The sequence below is a fragment of the Hirundo rustica genome, chromosome 5 (assembly GCF_015227805.2).
Source record: "Hirundo rustica isolate bHirRus1 chromosome 5, bHirRus1.pri.v3, whole genome shotgun sequence".
NCBI lineage: Eukaryota > Metazoa > Chordata > Aves > Passeriformes > Hirundinidae > Hirundo > Hirundo rustica.
The window spans coordinates 23,458,308-23,471,833 of record NC_053454.1 but is presented as its reverse complement, the minus strand read 5'-3'; the positions used below and the strand labels follow the sequence as shown (position 1 = coordinate 23,471,833).

The 13,526-nt window shown below is 45.1% G+C and overlaps 1 protein-coding gene across 1 annotated transcript; it reads right to left on the bottom strand.

Moving 5' to 3' along the window:
- Nucleotides 1–578: 578 nt before the first annotated feature.
- Nucleotides 579–5,658, bottom strand: UCHL1 (ubiquitin C-terminal hydrolase L1). The gene is made up of 9 exons (XM_040064008.2): nt 5,299–5,658; nt 5,177–5,188; nt 4,504–4,632; nt 3,534–3,684; nt 2,198–2,283; nt 2,075–2,122; nt 1,700–1,769; nt 1,313–1,371; nt 579–1,005 (listed from the first exon to the last, which is right to left on the bottom strand). The coding sequence occupies exons 1-9, from the start codon at nt 5,329–5,331 to the stop codon at nt 919–921; spliced, it is 675 nt and encodes a 224-aa protein (XP_039919942.1). The 5' UTR covers nt 5,332–5,658; the 3' UTR covers nt 579–918.
- Between the last annotated feature and the right edge of the window lie 7,868 nt (nt 5,659–13,526).

Here is a 13,526-nt window from a genome sequence, read left to right as displayed (position 1 = left end):
CCAAAATGTCATTCTGCTATTAGAAATTCATGTAGTGTGGGTTTCTCCTTTCTAGGTCATTTTGGATGGGACAGATAAGTACAGCCTCTTTAAAGGATCTCCTAACAGGACCACCAATTAGTAAGCACACACAGTCTAGCCCAGGATTGTGTTCTGCCTCAGCCAGCAGGTTTGATTTAGCTACAGGTAGGAAAACACTTGTTCTAATACTGTCTCCTATAAGGACACAACACCAACTCAGTGGGTATTCTGCAGCTTGTAGCACTAACACAGACCACATTAGGGTGGGTGACATTTAAGTGTTAATTTATCACAGCAGCTTATGAGTTTCAGACTGGACATTAGGAAAAACCTTACTAGAAGGGTAGTGCAGCGTGCTGCACAGCAATGTGTTACACAGAATGGTGTCTCTCCATTTTTGAAGGCCTCCAAGACACTAGAAAGAGCAATTCCTCTGCTATCCTGAGGTTAACTTAACGTTTTGCTCAGAGGAGAGCTTTGAGGGTCTTTTGAAAAGAAAGCTTACAGAGGATGTCACACAACTCTTTTCAGAGAAAATCAGTCATCACTTTAGTGCATTTAGTCTTCCAGCAGAACATTTTATTCTCATTAAGGACAAGAAAATATCAACCAACAACTCAATTAACATAACACAGATCAAACAAGCCCTGTTAAGCATTTTCTACTTAACATGTGAAAAAAGAGTCTAAAGATATCTGATGTGTCCAAACCGTTCACATTAAAACTTGAGCTCATCCTTCAGCATAAGCTCAGCTGATGTTGCTTCTGTGTATAGCAAAAGGTGGAAATAATTTAAGTTACCAGAACAGCTGTGTTTAACAAGTACTGAAGCACTGGAGTTTAAACTGCATTTACTGGTGTGCTATTAAACTGCTTTCCTTGCATCTCTTCAGAGTCTTAGGCAGACTTGCAGAAAGCCACAGCAGAAAAACGAACTTCTCCTTTTTCACGTTCTGTAAATTGTCTGCAGATCTTAGCAGAATCCTTGGGGATGAAAAAATACAGCTGCTTAGACTAACCAAATACACTTCCCATAGAGAGCAAGTCTCTGCAGTTCCTCTCTGAGTCCCACCAACTAAGTTACATAATCTTACAGCACCAGCTAATAAATAAACTGAACACATATCTTAGGGACAATATCTTTAGTAGTCATAAACTTAGCAGATTTAAGCACAGACTTGTACAGCAAATAAGTACAGCCACTATACACCACATGCAGACTTCTCACCTTTTTATAAGGCTTAGGTAAGCCTTGCTTTCAGGGAAACAAGCAGCAAGGGAGAAGACTTACCTTCAACAGCAAGTCATCCGAGCTTGTGCCATGGTTTACAGGAAATGGCATACGGCCATCTGTGAAAGAAATACTTCTGAATTAGCAGAACTGAGCATAGTGGACCCAACCAAGTACACATATGATGATACTTGGGAAGTCAGAACAAACTGTCATTAGTCTGAGTAAGATGGAAACTGTGCTCAGCTACACCAGTGAGAACATGTTCTAGGCCTTCAGTGTAACCCATCATCAGTTAAAATCTTCAGATGAAGATACAAATTGTGTTTTGGCTCTGAGAGCCTGAGTAAACAGTTTAATTAGCACAAAGTATCTTGCTTGAGCCCCCAACACTGCTGTGCAGTGTGAAGTGGGCCCAGTCCAACTACAAAGTTCACAGGACCTTACCCAATTCATACAGGTGTCCATCCACATTGACAAACAGGATGAAATGGAAGTTCACACTGTTGTCCTCAACCTTAGGAGACATCATCAGATATATTTGTTAGACTGAAACTAGTACTGCAAACCAAATTTGTGACTACAGAACAAAGATTCCCTCTCACTGAAAGCAACACAAAGATTGCTTTCAACAAGAAAGCAAATGACTGAAAACTTAAGTTCAGCAGAACAGGTCTGTGGCAAGACTTCTACAAGGTCAAGCCCCAGAAATCCTGAACCTTCCTCATGAACTGTAACAGCTATCTGACAAACAAAAGAGTAAGTGTTGCTCTACCACCTTATTAAGCACTTTTCCCAAGTTTTTACACATTGACATCTTACCCGACATTGTCCTTCTTGAGCAACAGAATTGTGGACTTCTTGTATAGCCTTAAGAGAAAGCAGGTACAAGTTACTACATCTTCAAGTACTGATAACTCTCAGCAGTTTTTGTAGCTCATATACCTTATTATTTGCCAAATGCTTAGCTCTTTCTTCAGGAGACAAATCAGCTGTTTCATCAAGAAACTTCTTCAGGGCAGACCCCTCCTCTGCACAAGATGATCAAACATTTTATTCAGTATAGGAAAAGCATCAGTTGCAGTTTAGATGCAGCCCACAATAATCAATGCTTTTTGAACTAACTACTAGTCATTGCATTCAGCCTGTAACTATCTCCAACATAAGCACGTTATAACTACCACTTAATGTAAGCTATTTATCCAGAAGATATTAGTAACCATCTACACAAACAACCAGAGTTGTTTCTGGGAAGAGTGTTTCAGGGTACTCTGGATGCTTGTTTTGAAAATCATTTTCAAGTTCATTTTCAAGTGAGATTTAGCTTTTCAGATTTCTCCACTGCACATTTGGCAGAAATGTTTGATCCTGTTTTGAATTTGAGAAAGGCACCAGCTGTAAGGACACATAACTATCAGAATATGGGTAGATGAAATTGTCTTACTGTCTTAAAATGAAAGCAGCACTTGCTCATGACAGGCTTACTTTGGTTTTCCAGAACATAAAGTAGCAGTGCAGTACTAAGATGCACTGAGGTCTAGCAGGTAAAAGATGTGCTGCATCATTGCTTCACTCATCAAGAGTGTGTTATTTCAGTGAATCCTTTTTAAGAACAAAGCAAAACTATGCTTAAATGCTCATTATGACTTCTACATTTTCCTTTGTATAAAAAGGAATCCTGCACCACAGAAAGGGTTCAAGTTCTCTTAGAAAAATGGTAGTTGTATTTTGCAGATCTAGTTGCTGAACAACAAGAGTCTTTTTCTACAGTAAAGAAACCATCAAAACTATTACCTTGGTAGGAAAAATCTCCTTACAAACCCCTATCTGTACAACTTCTCCAGCAAAAAGAAAACATGTTTTAGACTGATTTACAGGCTACTCTGAGCACATTGATTTACATTAGACACATGTAGCATGAAGACCTTCATCTCATCTACTGACATCAAGCTTAATGTCAATAAATACTTCTCAACACAGTACTTCCTAATTACAGACAGACTTTGGTCAGTCATGCTAAGCGCCCTTTTCCTCTTGCATTGCTTACTAGGACAATACCTCTGCAGCTAGCAGACAGGAGTCGAAGCCTATTCCCTTTTGTGTTTCAGGCAGTCCACATGCCCCTCTCCAAGAGCTAGAAGACCCAGTTACCAACTGAAACAGTACAGCATACCTTAACTTGGCTTGCATGAAAGCCCCACCTGTCTCCCAACAGCCCATACCCATTCAATCTGCTCTCAAAAAAATGGAAATTCAAGCACTTCAAAACATTCATACTCACCAAGTTTCAATTTGTCTTTGTTATTAGCAACTGCATGTATCAGACCAATTGTCCCACAGGAGTTACTGACAGTCTGCTTCAGGAAATACACTTTGGAACTGATCTCCTGGTCCTTTATTTTCTCAGTCTGTTGCTTCCTGAAGTTCTCATGCTGTAAACATGTAACTGTTATAGGCATTTCATCACAGTCCTACCTTTGTATTGTGCAAACCACTGGACAAGTAAGTTGTTGTGCAGGAGAATAAGTATCAGGACCGGACAAAGATTTACTCAGAAACTCATCTTTGTAGCACCAGTAAAGCACCATATGTCAGAACTGGATTCAGGCCAAGACTTAATGGACTACCTGGGTGATTCAGTCAGATGCAAAGGCACAGTTCTTAGGTTCTCCATCTGTGCCATACACTGGAAATAGCTTGGGGAGGGAAATAACATAATGGATATGCTCTTTTATATCCTCTCCCAACAGGACTACTCAGCACGTCTCTACAATAGGCCCTTTAGAATTTTTTACCTTCATGAGCCCCTCCCCACCACAACAATGTATAAACAACTGTAAAATTGCTATTGGAAGGTTATAATCTTTCCTTTTAAGAACTTGTTAATTAAACTTGATTTCAATGCCCGTTTCCTCATTCACTGCCTTAGCAGCAAGTGGACTGAATATATTACTATATTAAAGAAGTAATGCAGGCCTCTCCAGATCCAATGATTCAGCATGGTAATGAAATTGCTATTGCTCATACTCAAGATCTCTCACGGTTTTTTCCCCCCTCAGTCTGATATACAAAGCCAAGTCTCACAGGAGCACTGGGATGGAATTAGAGCCCTTGTTTGGTCGCTCAGGTCAGTTTACGCTATTTGAAGGCTGAGACCAAACAAACGCCGTGCCAGCGCCGAGCCCCATCCGCCCCCAACCATCTGATGCTTGGGTGGACGACAGCTCCAGACAGCGGCCAGCGCCACGCACCTGCTCAGTGAGCGGGAACAGCAGGAGCAGCGCGCAGGCCGGGGTCGGCACGGCGCGCAGCGCTTCATCCTCGAAGCCCAGCACGTCCACGAAGCGCCAGCCAGGACCCACCCCGAGGCGGGACAGCACCTGCACGGGGCACAGAGAGCGTGTGGCCCGGCCGCGACGCGCCCGTCCCCGCGGGGCGCGGCCGCCACAGCCCCGCCGCGCCCGGTGACACAGCACAACGCGCGGCCCCGCCGCGCCACCTGCCGGCCGTGCCCGCCCCGGGGCGCGCCGGCTCCGCGCCGCTCCGCAGGTGCGGCCGCGCCCCGGCGGGACGGGATGCCCGGGGACGGAGGGAGGGGCCGCTCCGCGCCCCGGCGGGACGGGATGCCCAGGGACGGAGGGAGGGGCCGCTCCGCGCCCCGGCGGGACGGGACGCCCAGGGACGGAGGGAGGGGCCGCTCCGCGCCCCGGCGGGACGGGACGCCCAGGGACGGAGGGAGGGGCCGCTCCGCGCCCCGGCGGGACGGGACGCCCAGGGACGGAGGGAGGGGCCGCTCCGCAGGTGCGGCCGCGCCCCGCGCACCACCGCGGCTGGCGCTCCCCGGCAGGGCGGGCTGCCGAGAGATGGAGGGGGAAGGGGCGGCGCCCTCCCGCCCGCGGCGGTCCTCCGGCGGCGGCAACTCACTTTGTTCAGCATCTGGAAGACAATACGGGGGGGAGGTGGTGGAAAGCGTGAGTGCCGGCGAGAAACGGCGCCCCACCACCCGCCCCGCAGCCCCAGCCCCGTCCCCGCCGCCCCTCGCGCACCTCGGGGTTGATCTCCATCGGCTGCCAGGCCATGGCTGCAGGGCGGCGGGAGCCGGGAAGAAGGCAGGCTGTGCCCCACGCACGACGATGTCCCCCGCGGCAGTTCCGCTGCCGAGCCGCTGGCGACGCTGGGGCGCGGAGCCGCCCACCCGGCTCTTATATAGGGGCGGGCTGGCCCACTCCGCGCGGCGGCGGGGGGAGAGGGAGGAGCAGGGCACGGCCGGCGCGCGGGGGGGCGCGGGCCGAGGGGCCGCGGGGCCGGGGGTGCCCGGCCGGGACTGAGGGGCCGGGTCACGCCGCCTCCGCGGGAGCGGGGTGCGGCCGGCCGCCGGGGGACCCCGACCCCCTGACGTCGGCGTGGGGAAAGCGATGGAAGCGGGCCGGCAGCGTGGGCGAGCGGCTGGCATCGCCCAGGGCAACAGGTTTCTCCTCCACCATCGGCCCAGCCGCTGGGCTCCGTGAATCCCGAAAGCCCGTGTCTACATTTATGCGCCTGACCGCTCCTAAGCATCGGACCCCGTTCGGTGTACGTTGCGTAAAGTGTACAATGGTTTTGATATTCAACAAAATCATCGAACGCTTATTTTTAAATTTCCGGTATGATAAATCCGACATGAAAGTCTCCTGTGTGCTGATTGTATCTCTGCATTTGGACCAACCCCTGAACCAGTCCAGTGATGCTGGTTAAAAAATAGCGGGCTTTTTATCTTTTATTCATGACCTGACAGTTTCTGCGCACAATGTCTTTGGACTAGAACGTGTCTGAACAAGGAAACAAAACTAACCTGCTCAAAATACTAGAAATCACGTGCACTCCCAACAGCTTTTCAGATTTTACTGGTAAACAGCCTGATGGGAGCCTTGTGGATAAGCGAGATGCTTCACAGTTGTCTTTCAAACAATGCAAATACTGAACAAAAGAGTCAGCTGAATGTCTGCAGTCTGTTTGGTTTTGATGACTTTCTTCCTTTGGTTTTTCACCATGTTTCAGAACTATTTGGGCCCCTGCACAGCAAAATTTCTAAGTCCCTACCTGATTTCAAGCACATTTAAATTAACTTTATATCTATTGCACTGTAATTTAGCGGGGAATCTTTCATATCAGGTGGTTGCACACATGCGTTTTTGAACTGAGACCTATTCATCAACATTACTCAGTTTACAATGAGCTCCTTGGGAAAAAAGCCTAGAGTTAATCTTTGAAATATGGCCATAAAAGGTTCAAGAAGCAGTCTCACACTAGTTCTACCTGAAACAAGACTTAATGAAGAAAAAATAGGATAGCAAGGCGGGCTTTGTATTTTGTGGCCAAAGCTGGGATGTTTCCCTACAGGATAAAGCCTTGAGCAACCTTGTCTGATCTTTTAGCTGATCATGCCTTGAGCAGGAGGTTGGTCCAGAACCTGAGAACCCTTCCTGAAGTATCCCATGATCCTGTGATTTAGTCTATCACCACAAAGGGAAGAGCAGTACACACTGTTCAAAACCAAAGACTTCTAGGGAGCATAGGAAAAGTTTCACAGTAAATGACAGTATAATTTATTTATGGTTCCCCCCCCCCCCCCCCTTTACTGTAGCTAAAAACCTGTCTTCGATGCCTATAAGCAAGTTAAATTGGCCCAAAATATTAATTCTATATATGGTATCTTTGACTATCTTTCCTTTTATGATGAACTCTTAATGTACTGTAAGATGCAAGGATATCAAAGCAACTTGAATGAACAAGTTCAGTGCTAATGGTCCCTGACAGATATGTAGGAAAGTCTCCATGCAGCTCCTCTGAGAGGACAGGAAAACACTCATCTTGCAGCCTACAAAAGAGAAGGCTAAAAAAGGCAAAAAAATCTTATTTCTGATTTGTGCAGCAGCAAATAGTGGTTATAACTTCAGCCTGCCTCAGCAATGGCAGTGCTTAGACCCCTAGGTTAGTCATCCCTGGGATGCCTCCTGAGTCTAGGCTGTTGAGAGAGACTGCAAGCAGTTGTGCAAGTGTAATTTCAGCCTCTGCATGCCATGTACAGCATGAAGAAAGGGATAGCAGAACTGTTTCTATGGAAGAATCTGTCAAATCTATCAATACACTAACTTTAAAATAAACACTAAGTGTAGCAATACCCAACTTCTAAACCTGCTACTGTTGCATAAAGATGCCAGTCTCCAGAAAGTCATGCAGGAAGTGCTTTGTCATATGCAGTCTCCACCCACATCATAGCAAAGATGAAGTCTCTGGACCATCTTTCTTCGGAGCAGATGTGCATAACACATTTATTCCAATTCATTCCCATTACTGCAATAAAATAAACACTCACATGGAAAAGTGACTGGACATACTTGTGAATGTTCTGCACTGCCCAAAAGTAGTACTAGTACTTGTGGTGTTCAACACTGTTCACAGTGTTAAGGTTTTGCTCAGATGTCTCATCTAGAAAGTGTGGACAGAGGAATCTTTGCTACATATATGATATTTTGGCAGATGGCTTTCTCTTAGACATAGAACTTGGTGTCAGCATTTACCTTTTCACCATATTCCAGTTGAAGGTTTATATAAGAATTAGACCTATAATTGAGGCCTGTTCCTGAGTTCAGAGAATCTCCAAACAAAAGTACCTATGACAAGTAGAGTAGTGGAGGAGGCAAAACTGGCCTTAGACAATGCAGAGCTCCCAAAATGGAAGCTGAGGCTGTATACTGTTCTTTAGAAAATAATTTTCCTATTGTCTTGCCAAAATCCAAGCCCTGAGGCAGTCCAAGTGCACATCTTCTGCAGTATCCTCACCCGCCTAGCAAACATCCCAGACCTGTGCTTTTCTTCATTTTCCTATAATGATTCACTTCTCAAAAGAAGGTTTCCAAACTCGTTCCTGGAAACCTCCTTAATTCCCTACTCCCTACCTTCAAAACAAACAATTATTGTCCATAGCTGGCTGCCCAGGGCAGCAGGATGCAGGTGCATGGTTGGGCAGGTTGGAGCCCCAGGACTTACTACATGTTGCCATGCTCCTGGTAGGTGCCCATTTGCATTTACCCTACAGTGAGTAGAAGGTGTTTGAGATAACTGTGCTGACTTACTGTAAATACCTCCGCTGGCTTGTGGTAAATCCTGCCTGAGACTAAATCCTGCCTGAGGTAAATCCTGCAGTCAGCTCAGTTTCACCAGAGCAGTGTGCTTGAGTGGGATTGATTTACACATAAATGCAGCATCCTTGCATGTGGACTGAGCAATGTTGATGCAGTGCCATGCTCCCTTTGGCACGCCTCCTGCTGTGACAGTGTCCCTGAAGCTGGAAACCTTGTGGGTCTCAACCTCAGCTCTAATGACAGCACTGGGCTGAAGCTGTGGCCCAGAGAGAAAGGTGTGGAGGGAACAACTGTGTCCCTGGAATGGCCAAAACACAGCATTATGACAGGTGCTATGGAGGAACCTAATTTCATCCCAGCCAGAACCTGCACACTGTGTCACAAGGTATCAAACATAAAACATATCTGAGGCCACTGGGGACAGTGGGTGTCAGGGATCTGCATAAGGCTATAACATCCCCCCTTCTCTTCTGGTAAATTTTCTGGAGCACAGCAGCAATTCCTGCATGAGACGGCCCCAGCCTTTAATTAGCAGATCAGAGGGATCAATAGGCCAAGAAATTGAGTGCTTTTATAGAGGGCCTTGGTCAATGAAAGATATGACCAGGAAGAGAGACATCTGTTTGTTTCTGAATTTCATCCAGGTTAATTTAAATATTTATGTGAGGAGTCTTGGTGACTGCAGCCCAGCATGCAGGGAAGTCTAAGTCCAGTCACTACTCAGCATCTGGCTGTCAGCTGCTGCTCTCCAGATCCATGGGCCAGGAGCTCTGGCCTGAAACATCTCAACTGTCAAGCAGGAGATTTGCAAATTAAAGAAAATCAAAGCAGTTCAGAGCTGAGTTGGGAATGGGGAAAGAACCCCCAAACTTTCTTTACTTAATGTAAAGGTTGGAAAAGTTATGTTCTTGTGTTCCCTTCCACAAGAAGCATATGTTTTGGCTATGAGATGGAATAATTAAGGGTTTCTGAGGTGGAGACATACTCAAGTATGTGAACTCTGGGTCTGACCTGAGATGAAGACAAGCTGGAGAGAGGTAACAGCGGCAATGCAGATAAAATTGTCAGGCTGATGAAAGGGGCTGCTCTGCCAAGGACTGCTTTTGTGTGTATTGACTGCTAGCAGTGACTCTGCAATTCCTCTGAACTACAGCCAAGTCCACCAGCAGGTAAAGAACGTGTTCTGCAGAAAGCAAGAGATCTTCTGGAAGTCTGTAGGTGGGAGCGTTAAACTGCTGAAATGTAGCTTTGAAGGCTTGCCTTGAGAGTCTCAGTTCTAAAGAATGCAGCCATGATTTCCTTGATTTCAGATCTGTCTGGCAGGATGCTGATGATTCTTCATTCCTCTGCAAAATTGTATCCACCAAACAGTGATGGTGTCTATCAGAAGCACAGCAATAGCATGCTTTTTTTCACAGTAGAAGTAGGACAAACAGAAAGTGACTTCCTCTTTTCACAAAGAAAGATAGGAGGGGCATCATTGTTGACAGGGTCTCTTAGTTTCCAATGAAATGATATACTGCCTGGTTATGAAAGATATGAAAGCTTGCACGGCTTGTCTCAATGGGTGAGCAAGACCATATACTGGCACCTGGGCAATCAGCATCTGTCACAAAATGCTTTGGTGATGTTGGCAATCTATCCTTTTTTCTCTATAGGCAGGTATAATCCATCTTTCTAGTCCTGTAAAAGAGAACAATCCCTTCTTCCTTCCTCTTTGTTTTGTTGACTTCAACATTCTTAGGATTACTTCTTTTATCTAGAGATGTAAAATATACGTTTCAAGAGGACCTCATTCTGTGCAATGATTTACCATAATACATGTAATAGCTAATAATAATGAATTTTAATCTTGATGTAATACTTGGATGATCTGTGATTAAGACTTGCATACCTATTTACATTTTCATCCAGAGAATGCTTTCCTCAGATTAACAGAATGAAACAAGATGAGCCATGTGATTTTAAACTACTGGTTGTGAGATGTAAATAGCAGGACTTGACTCTTGTAATACACTATCTAGTACAACACTGTGCCTCTTTCCAATCATTGCATTGTGCCAGGCCATCCTGGGGTGGCCTCAGTCTGCTTCTCCCCTGCAGTCTTCCATTTCCTCAGTAACAACTTAGCAAAGTCTATCCTTAGTATTGTTTCTAAATGCCCAACAGCCATACAACAGCACCTAAAAAGCGTTAATCTCTCCCTGAGCTCTGGGGCTGCTAGAAGAGCTTACCTTAGGCAGGATGAGTTTCTTGCGAAACAAAATAAAAAGCTGCTTCAAAACAGCTCTGGAGCACGAGTTACTTTTAAGCTGGAGGAGAGTAGCAGAAAACAAGGAAAGATGAGAAATGTGATCCGTCAGTTGAAAGGATATCAAGACATTGACTCAGTAGTACTTTTACAGTAGCAGAGATGCACTTCCTCAGATTTATGGGGTGCTGAGGTAAAGGCACAGGCTGCCTCTCAAATACCTCTTTATGTCAGCAGTCTCCAACCTCTAGACTTAAACCTTTTCAGGGAAAGGGCAGAATATATGCCTGAAGGAGCAGCTGAGGATCTAACTGCTGGATGAAGTCTATTGTCACCTGTGCTCTCTTTACATGCTAGTGTAGCTTTGGTGTTTCTGGGGGAAATGTGAGGAGAAAATGTAGAAATTGGCTGGACTGTTGTTGGATGAAGAAGGGAGAAATATGGCTCTACCAGAAGGGAATAGCAAAGGGGTTTGAGTCTGTTGAAGAAAAAAGAAAAATGGACTTCTCCAGCTTGCATGACAACAGAGGCACCTGTAGAAAAGGACTCTCATGCGCAGGAGATTTACTATGAAATCTTGTAACTGCTCCAGGTCAGCACAACAAACCATCTTACACTATGTCCTGGATATCAGCTATCTTCTTTTGGGGAGAAGGAAAAGCAGATTAATAGTGATGGGCAGATGTAAAAAGCATTCCTTCATCCTGTCTTTTTTATGCAAATGGAGATCTTAAGTGGAACTTAGAGTAGTTGACACTTGAAATCAGTGAACAACAAAGTCACTTAATGAAAATAAATAAATAAATAAATAAAACCCCCAAACCCCCGTTTTGTTTTTTTTTTTAAGTTAACATAGTCATAGAATCCTGGAAGATGGTTGCTTTTTTCACATAACTGACATGGTCTCATATTCTTGTTGTATCTTATGAGTAGTTTTCTAATCAACTGTCTCACCTGATCTTTACGTATATGTTCACCCCCACTTACAGAATTTCTGAAATAAGTTGTGCTCAGCTTAACATGTTCTCTAAAATCTTCAATTGCATAGCAAAAATGTCCCGGTAGTACAAGCTACCCTGAACTCCTACACATCAGCAGGGACAGATATAGCACAATATTGACACTAACTTGTGCCAAAGGATTTGCTTCCTAATCTACATGTGCACATTCTTGGGAAGTGTGGGGATTTTGTTTTTAATTAGAGAAGGGCTCTGATCTAAAGCTTTAGCTGCAGACAGTCTATGAGATGTTCCAGCATGGTTCTTCTGTTGGAGCTACTTCACCTCGGGAGTGATGTTGGCACAGAGCTGCTGCCAGTCCAGTGAGTGAAGCCAAGAGCTTGGGGTCCCTGGATTGCCCTGAGTCTGCCGTGAGTCTGCCTAGTTAGTCCTGTCCTAAAGTGGGCTGCATGGGAAAGACATTTTCTGCATCTGAGACAGCATCAAACTACCTCTTCTTAATCACTCCTAAGGCATACCTTAGAGTTCATAGCCTCTACATATATCTGGTGTGCAGGCCTGGCAGGGTAGTGACTCAGAAGTGACTCAGAGCAGCGCAGCTTTGACTCTCTCACTGTGACCATGGTAGATAAAAAGCCTCACAGACCTAGATCCAAGCTGATCTTGCTTCTCCACTCTGCGACAGCATATGGAAACTTTAAATGCATCCCTTAGTCTTGCTAGCAGACTGTGTTTTTTAGGCAACAACATCTCCAAAGTCTTTGCTGTACCAATTACTGCGTTAATTACAAATAACAGTAGTTATTCACTTGTACTTACAAGTCAGGGCTTTGATTTCAGAATGGGTAAGAATTAGGGTCTTAACCTTACATTAATAGGCACTTTGCAGAAGTACATCTGACAGAACATAACCTTTTGGTTAAGTTATAATGTTGACACCAAGTGTCTTAAACGTGGTGACCACCCAGTGTCCTCCTAATGCAAAACAGTTGTCCTGTACGTGCTACTCTTAGCAGCTGGGGCAGAATAGTGCAGAGGCCCAGCTGCTCTGACACTTCTGGGGATGTTGCTGGTGGAAGGTTATTAGTCTTGGCTCAACTGCAAGAAATTAACTTTAAAAACACAGTGAAACAAATCCAGTTGGGAAACATCAGCCTTTCGAAGCTGCCTTTGACCTAGCCACTCTTAGAACCTAACACTATAGTGCCTCCTGTGCAAATTCAGATGCTGCTCGCAGAGCATCAGCCGTGTGGAGAAAAGAAGGACTTTTTCCCTTTCTGCTTCAGGAAGTTTTTCACACTGCACAAGGAGGAGAGTATTTCCAAACGTCCACCTTTAGAGAAGTCTTTAGACAGTGTTCATCACTGATAGAGAAACTTCTTTTCTAAAGATCAGTTTAACAAGTGCTGGTTTGAGTTGTTTACCCAAAGCACATGTTGGTATGAAGAACACCATCATTTGGACCTTGAGCCATAGTGTTTTAGTGGAGGAGTTTAGCTTACGAACATGCACGCTGAAACAAATCCCTGTCTCAGTGGAGAAAAATATTTAGATTGCGAGGGAAACTACACTATGGATCAGAAAAACAATGGGACTCTATCACATTCTACAGCTGCAAATATAAACACAAACATGCTGCTCTTTCCCGTGTATGTTTATACACGTAGGACAAAATTCCCATTGAGTGCATTTGCAGCCTGGGCTTTTCTAGCTGCGTTTAGGACATTAGGCACTGGACTTTTGTCTCTCTTGTTTCAGAGACAAAGCACTGGCCTTCTGCTGTTAGCAAACCTAGCATTTCCAACTTTATCTTAGCTTTCTGTACCTCTTAATGTGTATTAGTGGATGTGAGCATCTATATATGCATAGCATAGAATCATAGAATTCTAGAGTGGTTTGGGTTGGAAGAGACCTTAAAGATCATCTAGTAAGGATGATAG